Below are 14,333 nucleotides of genomic sequence, written 5' to 3'. Positions count from 1 at the left end.
TACTAATTTAGTAATTAGTAGGCCGTGTAGTACCTAGTAATTAAGATATGAAGGCCCGCAAGGCATATTTCAGTACGGTCAAAACACAAAACACTACAATAACAGGCATCTGTATGGAGATCTTCTTCACTGAAATGACAGTAATGGGAACCAATTTTTGGATAAGAATGAATGTAATATAGCACTATTACAGCAATCACCATTCACACTATAATTTGATGCCATTGCTGTTCGGCTTTACTGTTCAGTCTCATTACCTCCACCACTACTAGGTGTAACAGAGGTTATATGATTGCCCTGGAATAGTGTTGTGTTATGTTTGTCTCTGTGAATAGGATAACTGAAAAAAGTTATTACAGATTTGGCTAGAAATTGGAGAAATGATTGTGTATTTGACAGGAAAGAAATTGTATGATTATAGGACAGCTGTGACAGCGTGGTGGAGAGTGCATTCTTCCACATGCAACTGTTGATTATATTTATGTATTTATGTATTTATTTATTCATTTATTTGCCTATTTATAGATGTTCTTTTTGCCTGCCTGCATGATTGGGCTGATTGCTTTTTGCACTTCTATGATAGATTTAAATGTCATTGTAAGGCTCTGAAGTGGTTTATTAAAGGCCCCTTTTCCCCACAGGCCTGCAGCACAGACACAAGTTTGAATATGTGCTATGTGCTATGTAATTCTTTGACACTGACCATTTATAGTGGCTGAACATATGGTATAGCATAACACCTTTCCTTGTTAGTCGTGAGGTGCCTGCCTTACTTACTGTATGTGTCACTAGAGATATGCCTTTCTTCAAACTGGTGGCGCTTGCAGTTTGAAAAAAGCCATTGGCAATGTGCAAGTTGAGCATTTTGAGGATGAGGATTTGTTAAAATGGGGAAACTGTAAAAAGAGAAATGGTGGTTTTGGTGATTTTATTTTAACTCTGTAATGATGAGCTGTTGAAGGTTATTCCGTATTTAAATATTCATCTATTCTCAGTATCTGGTTCTGGATCAAAGATGTATTGCAATTTGTGTTCAATGGGCTATATACATCCTATTACAAATAACCAAATGGTTATTGTGGCATGCTTCTGTTCAATAAAAGGCTTTTAGGTGTTGTTAGTACTTCCATTGTTGGAATTTTATGCTTTCGGCTGTACAGTTAATGCTGTAATTTGTTGAGTTGTGCTGACTCATGGTGATTGGTCTATGTTTACGCCAGAAAGCACTTTCTTGAGCAGTTACCTTCTTATGGGAACAGAGTGGCTATAGCAGCGCACAGCACATTCAAACTGAATTACAGGCCACAAAATACACTTCCCAAAAATACAGTGCTCTGCTTGTATAATGCCTTAGACTATTAAAAGCTTCTTTTATTTCAATATGACACACTATTTATTCACAGTATTCATCACTCATCTCTTGTAGTTCTGTTTGTAGGCAAGGGGTTCTCAGTGAGGCCCAGGCTCATCCTGGATAAAGTGTGTGAACTATGCTCGTAAGTAGCAAGGGTGCAGTCACACATCTGGGTCAGTGGTTAGCAGAGGCTGGCATCTGTCGGGGATAGTGAGGGTCATGTGGGTCCAGTAGGGACCTCCAGAGTACAGGCAGAATTTGATCTTGAGGCTGCCTGCTGTGGGTCATGGCATTGTAAGCAGCTCTGTGCACAAAGAGTGTGTCCCACAGCATTCTCTTGAGGGTTTCTCTCCCGGCAATCTATACATAATCTTGTGATGAAGAAAGCCCCTACTACTTGTGTAAAAAAAAAAAATGCACTGCACCTTTTGGAGATTTCCTGATTAAGATCAAGATTAAGGTGATGTAGGATTAAAATGTCTGTTGTAACCAGTGACGGTTTCCATTTGAGTCTTACTGATGGGCTAGTGGTCTATAACTAAGACATTTTTTGAGCTTTACCTCTTTGAGGGTGGAACCTGTGTCAGTGTGCCAGTCATAACCCACCAACTGGAACCTGTGGCACCTTCCATCAGACCCTGAAACACAATCGTCATCTCTGGAGAGCAGGCCAGCAGAGTGTGTGTGTGAGTAGATTCATGAGTGTGTATGTGTGTGTGTGTGTGTGTGTGTGTGTGTGTGTGTGTGTGTGTGTGCGCGGGGTGGGGTGGGGGGGGGGGGTCTCTGCTTAGCTCCCTGAGGACAACACATCATTCAGCTGCAGTAGGAGTCATGGAACGCACTGTCCGGGTGAAAGGCCAGCCAGAGGGGATGTCAGGATTGAATTATTCTCTCTCTGAGGAGTTATCAGAGAAGGGCTGGTCAGAGTTATTTCTAGCTGTTTTCCTGGAGAGTTGCTTAATAATATTTGTCCTCTGTCTTTTATTTTTCTGGTAACACTCAGATGAAGCTAGATGAAAGGAATTCCTCCTCCAAGATCAGAAAAAAATAGTTATTTTATTTTATACAGGCATTTTTGAATTGTTGTAGATGATACTGGTTAAAGAAACAAAGACTGCCATACCACACAAGCAGTTAAGTAAAGCAAGCAGGCAGCTCCCACAACCAAGTGGAGGTTTAAAAGACAAAGACAAACATGTGGACCAGGTTCAGCTTGCTCCTCTTCTTGAGTGGACGGTCACAAGAAAAGGAATATGATGTCTGATGACAGAGAGTGCATTTCTAGATTGTAGACTTAGCACTGGTTTTCCCAAATACACACACACACACACACACACTGCATTTCACCAGTAGCCTTGTCTTAGCTGACCAGGCAGTACTGTTTAGTGTGAAATATAAACATTGAAGGGTAGAAATGGCAGCAGAGGTTGGTTGTTTTATTTTAATAAAAATGCTAATGTGTGCCTTCCTTTTGTTGTGTTCATGTAGTAATGTAAGCTGTGGTTGAATTTAGGCATTGTCAGGGACAATAAAGTGATATGCTGCTGTTTGCTGATTGCTTTCCCTTCTGTTTTAATTTCCCAGATGTACAGAGAGTAGTTCGTGCCCCATCACACATCACAGAAAAGGTGGTTCAGCTCTTTAAGAATAAAAGTGAATTCACCTTCCTGGCCTCCATCCGGCAAAGGTCCTCAACATCAGGAGTTATATTCTCTATCCACGAGTCTGAGCACAGGTAAGGGATCTATCTATGCATCTTTTAGTAACAGCTGCTTTGATGATCCACTGTTTACTTTTCAGTTGGTCAATATGAATGCCCATTTTGGAATGCAGCCTCAACCTTACTGCTAAGCCCTCATTCACATGAGCCATTTGCTGACATGTTTCACTTAGCTGAGTGAATTCAATATCACTAGCCCATTGAGTGCTGCTTGAATGAATGATAAAAGAGAAAAAAGTTATAGATGTACATTTATTTAATACATTATGCATTGATGGTTGACTAAGTGTTGACATTAATTGTTATTGTTTTGTTTGTGAAAGGTAGCATTCAGTGCAGATACTTGTTCAATTGTAAGTGCTGCATCATTGGAATTAATCACGGTTTTAAAAATCCATATTGAACATTGCTAGATATCTGCTGAATTTTTTGCAGACTTGTTCATTGTTGAGGGATTGTGCACACCTTTATTCCTTGAAAAAATGAAAGCCTCATACTTGCCCTTTCATAGTGAGGATGGCAAGGCTTTCAAAGGAATTGTCTTTTATGGTTTGGAAATAAGCTTGTTTTTAACGGATGGCATCAGGTGCTGGGGGCAATGTGTATGTGAGTGCACTTGTATGTTTCTGGAAGCAGAGGCTAAGTTGTGGTCTGAGGGGAGGGCAACAAAATAAATTACCTAGAATGCAATTTTATCCAGCATTCTCAGCTGGGGAGAGGGGAATTGAATGCTGCTGGGATGCCTGTGTTTACCACCCACACCTGCTGTATTCACCAGGTAGCACCACACAATAGGTCCAACAAGAAACAACACACAGTAGTACCACATTGCCCTCATGTGTAACCAACACACAAGGTACAGTAAAAGACACTTATGCTAAGCAGACATTGGGACATTGCTGAATGATACTGTAGCTCACTGTGCATCATAATTGGCTACTTGCACTTTTTTCCTGTCACAGTCTCTCCCACACATCAGGTGATAGCCTCATCCATTGCAAAATCTCTGGGACTGCATCAGTCTACAACAGTGGTGTTTCATTATTCAGAAAGAATGAAGCCCAAAGTGTTGCATATACATTGTATGTAGAAAATGCTTGAAAAATGTGCATGGGATATACTAATAAGTTGTAATGAGATAATTATTTATATGTATAGCCTTATGTATAGAAGTGAATGTCCTAAAACTGTGTGGAGAGTTTGTTAATGCACAAATTAAAAATTTCAGTTGAATTTTCCAAAACTTCTAAGCACAAACTCATACATATGTGGAAATTTTATGACCTCTTAAAGGCAGCCATGAAAATATGCTTGTTTGGCACAAGATGTTATGTAAACTGCGCTTCTTGAAGAAGCTGTATAAATTGTAAAACTGGAAGTAGAATGGGAGGAAGATAAGTAGATTGATAGTAGTAGTATTGATATTATACGTGCATGTATACATGCTCCTTTCTATACTAATATGTAGATAGATAGAATACAGTTGACTTTTTGGAATTTTCAGACTTTTTGCATGGTCTGCTACAAGATGGCATCAAATAAATGATTTGCTTGACTGGTTCAGACAGGTTCTTACTTTGTGTAATTATGGTGTAAACTACCAATCTACTACCAACAAATCAGATGTAGACTCCCATGGAATTTCACATTACCAATAAAGTACTACTACTTTGTACTTGCTCTGTTTGCAAATATTTGCTGATTCAGGAAGTGAGAGGTATTCTCCTCTGGTGGACTAGTGCCTGCACTATTGTGCAATGTCACTTTTCAGATATACAGCAGTGCAATCATATTCCAGCAGTGCAATCTGTTACATTGCATTGCAAAAGAGGTTTTGTTTGAGGCTGGCTCAAACAATGACCAAGAGAGATAAGGACAAGTATGACTCAGGAAAAGTACTGTCCCAAGTGTTTTGTGATGTTTATGGCACTAATTCCCAACAGCAGGGGGTTTCATTAGTGTAACTGGGTAAGTACCTGCTTTAGCCGATGAGGAAATTGCTTATTTTCGTCACGATGACAACAAACGCAATTAACCTTTTTTTTTTTTTTTTTTGGATAATGACTATCACCTTATATCTCATCCTGAATGTTTTTCATAAGCACACCATAACATTTCAGAGAAATGATAGAGAACAGTTAAAAGACATAGTGTTTTTGAATTGACTATGTATTTACTATAGACACTGCTAGTCAGTTTACTTTTACTGAGGGTGCAGTGTTCTGTATGAGGATCCCTACTCTATACAAAGTTCGAGTGAAAGTTCAATAGATTTGAAAAATCTTCCTTAAAGTTTAGCCAGATGAATCCCAGTAGGCCATAGGACAACACTGATAAGAGGACAGCTCTCACTGTGAATTTATTCAGTTTGTTATTTCTTTAATTGTGTGGGGTGGCAGTGTAGCATAGTTGTTAAGCAGCAGGATTCATAACCGAAAGTGTGCTGGTTTGTTTCCCTGCTGGTGCGATGGTGCTGTGTCCTTGGGCATGGTAGTTAACCTACAGTTGCCTCAGTAAATATCAAGCTGGATAACATTGCTTAATGATAAAAAAAAAAAAAACTTTAACCGACGTAAGTCAATCTGAGGGTGTCTGCTAAATACCAATATTGTCATGTAATGTAATGGTTTTAGAGCTGCATTTTGACGTGGTGATGTATTCACCATGTAAATATATTTGACGAGAAATGTGCAAATAAACAGTTAATTCACATGTAACTAACACTAATGTCACTCATGGAATTTCTTTAAATTGCTGAAGTACCTCGATGGTGCTAGTTTGATTATTCAAAACATCTCACCCCTAGTTTTGGTCCCACAATCTTCTGTTATTTTGTTCATTGTGGGGAAAAAAAGAAAAAAAAAACACTAAACAAAAATTGGAAAAGAAAATTGTGGTTGTGGATGTAAACATTTTTAAAGCAAATGAAAAAAAACAGAAAAATGTTAAAAATACTCGTGACATCCTCAGTATATATAATATACCAATAACATACCAAGAATGAAATGTGTGCAGTTGCATTGTATGTGCATGTCAGTATACAGTAACTTCATAGTAATTTGCAATCAGGGACGTTTCCATTAGACCTCTGTGGACACTTATATCCACTATGCTTCATGTTGTAATCTCGGGTGGTCTACCTCTCCTCTCCTGCATGCATTGCCAACAACTGCAAAGATATCCAAAGGACCAAATGTCATCGTTAAAGCTATTGAAATGTGTACCTGTTATTTGGATAAAACAAAGCTAAATGTGAAATTAAAAAGTAGGGGTGTGTGCGCGCAAAATGAATGCAATCAAAAATAAGAATTCCTAGTGATATGTTTCAGTAGCCATTTTAAACTGTTTACAGACAGAATTTTGAGCTAATTTAAGCTAGTTATTAGGTTTGTAGTTAAGGAAGCTTATGTAATGAGCCCCTGCTCTTTAAATCCTCAAGCAGAATATGCTGTGCAAAGTTTAGAATTAATTAATTATTTAATTAACACAGATCCTGCTTTAGCTGTTTCTTAGAGAGAAAAATTATGGTGGAATGACAGCTTTCATTGAAGTGGGGTGTGTGTCATTTTTTTTTCTTCAAAATATCAGAAACATTTCAGTGAATGTGGATTTTGTTTCATGCCATATAAAAGATGGCGTCAGACACAGCATATATATTTCTTTGAGAAGACAAAAGCTGTATCACATTTCTCCAAGTCCCTGTGATTGTCTCTCAGCTCAGAAACTTTACTCTCAGAACTTGTAATAACATTTGCCTTTCATGGTGACACAACTTCACAACTTAAGCTCTTTGATGAAAGCTTTTTTGTGTTTTTCTGTTGACAGTATTTAAATAGACGATTTCACATCATGTCTTGAGTTCTTAAATTATCATAGTTGTCATAGTGTTATTATTCAGCGGATTTGGGTTTTCAGTATGCATTATTTTCAGAGATACTTAGAACTAAAACCAAGTGTCATTTCCTGTTTTTTTTTATTTTAAATTTCAAAGTACTCTAAAGGTTATGTACTAGTTTATGACAATGTGCCTTTCTCTATATCATCACCAGGGTTGGGAGGGTTACCTTTAATATTTATTCCACTACAGATTACAGAATACTTGCCCTAAAATGTAATTTGTAACGTATTCTGTTAGATTACTCAAGGTAAGTAACATAATCTAAATACTTTGGATTACTTTCTGATCACTGTGTTTTTAATTTTTAACGCTTTTGTAAAAAATGTTCATCTGACTAAGGTTCTGAATGGTTATTTTTAGAATGTTCACTTAGCAACTTGTAACTTGTAACTTGTTGTGGCTAACATTTTGGCATCCCCATGTTAAGTCTGTCGGCATTTCATCGCAGTATCTTCAGAATTGTAAATGTTAATTCAAAATTTATTTCACTTGTTTTGTCACTGTATCTGCTTGTTAGCTAGTTAGCTTTAATAATATAGCCTACTAGCTAGCTGAATAGCTAATACAGTGCAGCCAAACTATGTAAGATAGCTAGGTAGCGATCAATATTAGCTTTAATAATGAAAAAGAGAACTTCAAGATGCTTCTTCAGGTTAGAGGTTGACTCTTTTGAAGCAGATAGCAGTTTGGTTGCTGGTAAACACAGCTTGCATTGTACTGTTATTTTGCGACCTTTGCCAAATTTGAAAGTAAAATGGTCCCCGTATTTTCATGACATAAACGTGTTGTGCTGGTTGCTTTCTGTCTCACTCTCCATTCTACTGTCTTGTGAGTCAGGCAAGCTGCGTGCTTTTTCCTTCTTTTTTTTTTTTTTTTTTTGTGAGGGGCATATGGGAGATGCACCCTGGAATTGCCTATCATTGGATAGGTTTTCCAACTGAATAAACATTAAATGAAAAAAAATAAATGAAATTAAATGAAAAAAAAAATCCAATGTAGTTCCTTCAGTAATCTAAATATTTTTAAAATTTTAAAACTATAATTTGATTACCATCAATTTAAATGGTAACAGTAACGGAATACAGTTACTCATATTTTGAATTTTAAATGTGTAACGCCGTTACCTCCCAACCCTGATCATTACACTGACAGATTATAGTAGACATAAGGTAGGGGAAGACAACAACAACCAACAAGTAGTCAAAACACAACAGTCAGAATAAATAAATGAATAGTAATGATACAAATCTACACAATATTTGAACCATCCTTTTACAGGTTTTAATGCAAAACTCAGGTTTGGCAGATGTATTACAGCACCAATTGTGTAACTCTCGGGAAGGGGTCGGACACCTGGGAAGATAGGGACATGGTCTGAAGATTGGGCAGACCCTATTTTACAACTCTTAATAAGCCCTATAGAAGATCGTCGTTGTTAGCTTTTCATGTGATTATCCCTGATGAAGGTGTAGTCCAAATGTTGATGTTTTGTCTCTAATGATAGTTCTATCCTATAGGCCTATGAGTGCTATGGAACTGCATATTTTGTTTATTGTTCATGCACCTGGGAGAGCTGGCAAGGAATCACCATACTTGTTCTGAACCAGTTTTTCAAATGAGTCTTACTGTCTTACTGTTTTAAATTGTTTTTTTTTTCTGTCTTTGGATTGAGAAGACATGTCAGATTGTGGGAAGTCTGTGTTGCTACAGTATTTAACAACCATTCAATCATTGATATCATCAAGAAGTCGGTGAAATTGAATCTGTTTTCGATGTACATTTCAATATCTTAAAAATTGGATTAATGTGTTTTAATTTCCTCTCTTTAAGATTAATAAAATCTGCACAGGAGGGAATCTCTGTTGCTATGGAAACTGTTTGAGGAACATAGGTCATTTTGTCAAGCGTATTTGCTACATTTTTATGGAGCAAATCCACCCAAGATTAAACTAAAACGACCAATATGTACTGTGAAATTAAACAACCACTGTACATTGTTTCAAATAACTGTCAGTCAGGCCTGCATTACTGCACAGGCCTATTGATCAGGTCACAGGGGCCCTAAAACCCACACCAAATAAGCCCCGCTGCTCTAGGGTTAACTTTTGAGAGACCCTAAAAGGCCCGTAGCAATACTCAAAGGGCTACATGGGCCCCTAACCTGAATGCAAGTGGTCTAGAGCTAGTCTGATCATTGTAGACACATACTGCTTTAGATGTATTGTTTATCAACATATGTGAGGTCCTATATGTCCTTGAATGTCTCGCAAGTATGTCAGTGACAGGGGCAGTGCTAGGAATTCTAGGCCCTCTGACAGAATTTTCAGTTAGGCCCCCCTCCAGCCAGGGCCCTAGGAATCACACACACCTTTCATGCCTTTACGGCACCCATGGTCAGTGAATACTGTGTGTCACAATGTTTGTCTTACAGGCCTGTAGTCTTGTTATTTTTTATGATCTTAGTGAGATGTTTGCTTGAAACAACAATGATGGTTTTTATTAATTTGGTATGAGATCACATTTTTGTGTTTTCTGTTGCCATAGCCTAGACGTATTAAGTTTATAACATGGGTAATTAGTGATTAGGCTAATGCTACTGCCTATGGTATTATTCTAAATCCTGTATGATGGGCTATACAGGTGTCTTTTTATTTTGTCCATTAACGTGCTATTTGTCGGCAATTCAGATACATTAATGTAGCTTAATTGCTTCATGTGTTGATGTGGTGTAAATCCTTTAGGCTGTGTACAGGTATTAAATATGTCACGTAAGCACAGGGTGGTTGGACTGTGAGTCGTTTCTTGCTGTGCGCGCACACCTATGGGCTGGGGGGGCCCAGGAGGCTTTCGTGCCCAAGGGCCTTTGATTTCATAATCCGTCCATGCTGTCAGTCCAGATTTTTCGGTTTCAATGTTTTAATACAGCTTCATATCTGAAAAACAGTTTTATATATTGTTTGATTTTCATAGGGTGAACTGTATTTGTATTAATTTGTGATGCCATAATGGAGGGCGTGTGATGTTAAAAGGTAATTATCTGATGGTGACTTCCTAGTCAATATACTGCTTTACATGCCTGTCTGTGTGTTCTATTGCTTTTGTGCAGTTTTTGGCAGACCTCTCCAGAAAACAAGAATGATTAAGATGAACATAGCTACATCCCTTTCATGGTTGGTGTACCTGAGCCCAGATAATTGATTTGCTTTTGAATGTCTATATAAGGAAGGAAACTCCATGTGCTTTGTTCTCATAGTCAGTGACACTCCTTGATCACCCATTTGTAGAAAAGAACAATATGCCGAAATGAATTTACAGATGCCTATAATCTTATTCTACTGGGCCCTCTAGGATTTCAGGTATGTCCCCTGGCAAGAGAAATGGAAAGATCCGCAGTTAAGATGGCAGCTATGCACCCACATGTAGATGCTACTTGTGCTACCTTTACTATGCTGAATGTAGCAAGCACATCTGTTGCAGGTTTGCTGCTACATCACTGATGGCTTAGGCTGAGCTATCATACACCAGAAATGTACAGACACAAAGGAAATTACTAATTTATCTGCTGTAGTATTTAATGTCAGCCCACTATTGGTATGTCACAATGAAGCTGTGTGGTAGATGTACAATGGCAATGTTTTTGCATTCTCAGAAGTGCCTTTATAAGTATGATTTTCAGCAGTTTCACCTATTGAGAAAAATTGTTTATTTGACCATTTATTTAACATGACATTGCTTTTGATGGTATTTATAATATATTGTTATCCCCAGTTTCATTTAATGGAAAATTAGGCAATTGTTAAATCCCCTCTGCTGAAGCCCCACTTGGTATTCTAGCCAGCATCCCAGTCCTCACTCCTATACATATGGATGAGGCTATTTGGGTCTTGCAGAGGGGAGCTTGCAGCAGTTGTGGGAGAAAACAATGCCATACTCAACAGAGCACTAGTCTGTCATTAAAGGGTCCTTCCCCTTTGCTCTTTATTTATCAAAAATATAGAGCATATCATGTAGGCTACGTACACCAGAGCCCCTGTGCCCTGTTGTCCCTTGGAGGCGTTTCATCTCTTTGGCTTTATTGAGGGGTTTATATTGAGGTGGCCTCTTCAGCACTCTGAATGCTTTGGATGGAACAGTAAATGATCACTCCTCTGTTCTCCTGCCGCTGTCTTAAAATGACTTTTCTAAAGTCCCCCCCCCCCCCCCCCCCCCTCAGGCTGGTGCATAGTGCAATCTAAATGTAGTCTACTTTACATTGGAGAAACCACATATGAAATCGTGTGATGGCCTTATTTGGATACTGTCTTGCCTTGAAACTCTGGCAAAACTGACATTCCCTTTCAAGAGGAAGGCCGTTATTGCTTGGATGCAAAAGCTGATTTTGTTCACAACCATGTGAACCTAGCCTGCCTAGCAAATAGATGCACAGTATAGATTGCTTACATTTCAGTATGGAAAGGTTTGGCCTACTTTACCAGAAAACCTGAAACGGTTTCAGCTGAGTGCAGGCTCTTGAAAAATGCAGATATGAGCAGGCTTTGTCGGTAGATCTCTCCCCAAAAAGACGCTGTAGGTCTAAAGAAGGTAATAAGTAACATTTTGTTTGATTGTCAACAAAGTCTGCTTGAATGTCTGAATGTGAGGCCATAGCTGTCCAAGGTTGTGAAAGCTTCCTCAGCTGTGGGAAAATTGCAGTCCCTCTGAAAGCATCCAAAAGGCAGGAGCAACCCCGAATGCTCCTGCACCATTTGACTCCCCCCAGCATGACTGCTTCCTTTTCTTCTGTGCAGAAGGCCCTGAAGTCCACTTTGTTGCAATAAATAAAGTGGAAATGTCTTTATTTGTTTTTGTTGTACAGGCAGATGGAATTATACCAGTTTAATTTCACTCAATTTCTTTCCACCGTCGAGAACAGTCGAATAACTGAAAATCACCCTGTAGTGAATCATTGGGCCGCATGATAAATGCATTGAATAAGCCACCAGTGGATTGTTAGCGATTGATTGCTGTAGCTCTTCAACAGCTCCTCTGTTTCAGTTGCTTTATCGAGTGGACATTGTGGATATGCACTACAAAAATGGCATTAATGATGTGTAAGTAAGATATGTTGTGAACACCAGTTGAGTTTAATGGTCCATTGTGTTTTAAGCATAATCTTCATTCAAAGGAAAAACTCCAACGTGATGAGTTTGAAGGAAATGTAACCTCCAAATGCATGTGTCAGCTTGCCTTGAAAAGTTGACAGTTGGATTTGAAAAGAGCAGAACACATTGTAAATTGAAGGAAAACATTTTTTCCAACTGGTTTATAGTATTTTTTTTTTTTATCATGAAAGCAACTATGTGATGCTGTGTGGAAGGTGCATACATGCATTTGAATTTGTGACTGAAGGGTAAGTGGCAACAAGCCATCCACTAGTACTGATTTTGTTATCTGTCCAATTAATTATATAATTGACTCAGTCTATTATAAATAAAAACTGAACAATGGTAGAGTAAAGGGAAGTCAAGTGAAGCCTATTTTCCCATTGTCAGTTACAAATGCATTTACATTTACATGTATTCATTTGTAACTTTTATCCAAAGTGACTTACAAGTGAGGTAGAGTACAACACAAGCAAAAAACCATAAGGAGTCAACAATATTATTATGAAATGCACTGTGAAGAGGTGGTGGCAAGTTTTATGCTGTATTTGTTGAAAAGATCTTCCCCATTATCATGAGAATGCAAAGAAATGTGGTCATTGTTTATCTGTAATGATTTTCACATGGTGTTAGTTTAGGTCAGTTCTGTGATCAGAAGACAGTAATTCATTGTTCTCTCATCGTGTTGCACTCTCCACCTGCTTAAGACCTGACATGTCCAGTTGTTAGAAGTTAACAGTAATACCACAGTACTGTCCTTTTGTGCATCTTCTTACTTGCATGGAAGTGAAGAATTGGTTTTGACTTGTTGACCTGTTATGCCGTCTTTTATAACCAAGGCCAAAGCAACTATAAAAAAAGAAAAGACAAAAATCGTTATTCACTTTTCTGCATCATTAACAACAACATTTCCATCACTGTTAATGTTGCTGGGAAAGGTACCTACGGGACAACAAAGTAACAGTTAGGATTTTATTCTGATAGATCAAGTTTGAGGGGTTATACAAAAACAAAGAAGATAAAATAAAATGACACTAGATGGTGCTATTATGCCCAAATCTGCTATAATCACCAATCTAGCTAGTTAACTACTCTTTTTGGGGTTAATGCAGGAGCAATACACTTTACTTTTATATGGTCCCAAAATGGATACAGTACAGTAGGAAAAATGAATATAAAGAACACAAAAGAAATTGGCATGTGGCAATTATCACTGTACAAATACAGTAGTGGCGATATAACAGCAGTTCCCCGCCTGGGAATGGAACTTGCAATGCCTATAAACCCAGTTCAAGCTAAGGAACTATTGTACCAACTGTTATACCAAGGAAGGTATAGCACTTTATTTTCACAAGTAAAAAGTGCATCCAGTAACAGATCTGAAAATATTTTACTGATATGGAGGTGTGTATCTGATAAAATGTAAAATTCATTGCTTCAAGTCTGTACTTTGCAAATCCAGAGGCGTCCTGTGAAACAGTTGGATGTAGCATGGGAGTGACCTCACTTCTCTTCTCTCTACCTAGGTACTTTGAGGTGGAGAGCAATGGCCTGCGAGAGGAGATCCAGTACCATCACTGCTACCGAGGGAAGGCCCGCTCCGAGTCCTTCCCCTACAGGCTGGCTGATGGGCAGTGGCACAAGATTGCCCTGTCCATCAGTGCCTCCCACCTGCTGTTACACATTGACTGCAACAGGTAAAACAGTAGTAATAGTAATGTTAACAGAGTGCACGTTAATGCACTGTACACTTTCTTGTCCCTGGGAGCTGAGGGTTTTACAGGTGTTTACTAGGTGACACCTTAACTGTGTATTGGCTGTTACTTTGTTTTGTTTTTGGTACAAACACCATAAGCAGTTTCCCGAGACCTGACGCTGTAAATTAAGAGGGGATGAGAGTTATGCTTTCTTTATCTTCGTTTTCCTGAATTATCATTTAAATATTTGCAGCAATATCCTATTCAGATTTATTAAAAATTGCAGTGTTATCAAACATTAAAGTGAGAAGACAGGAAATGCCTGTAATGAAAAAATCCTAACATTGTTTGGTAAGATTTGTGTTGTAGGGCAAGAAAACCCCAAACTGGCTTCAAATGCTTGTTTACTTTTCTAAAACATATTTATCAAATTACTCAAGTATTAAAAGCAAAGAAGCACATTCAGTAATATATACTTGGATTCATATATGATTTAATGTGGTTGCAATTAAAAATATGGTCA

General features: G+C 38.2%; 1 protein-coding gene across 1 annotated transcript in view; it reads left to right on the top strand.

The window, feature by feature from the left end:
* Nucleotides 1–14,333, top strand: part of LOC118781819 (protein kinase C-binding protein NELL1-like) — a 172,543-nt gene that overhangs the window by 29,037 nt on the left and 129,173 nt on the right. The window contains exons 3-4 of the mRNA XM_036534911.1: nt 2,939–3,089; nt 13,640–13,810. Coding sequence (XP_036390804.1) covers nt 2,939–3,089; nt 13,640–13,810 — 322 coding nt within the window. The remainder of the gene's footprint in view (nt 1–2,938; nt 3,090–13,639; nt 13,811–14,333) is intronic.

This window comes from Megalops cyprinoides, chromosome 8 (assembly GCF_013368585.1).
Source record: "Megalops cyprinoides isolate fMegCyp1 chromosome 8, fMegCyp1.pri, whole genome shotgun sequence".
NCBI lineage: Eukaryota > Metazoa > Chordata > Actinopteri > Elopiformes > Megalopidae > Megalops > Megalops cyprinoides.
This window is presented reverse-complemented; position numbering and strand designations above follow the sequence as displayed.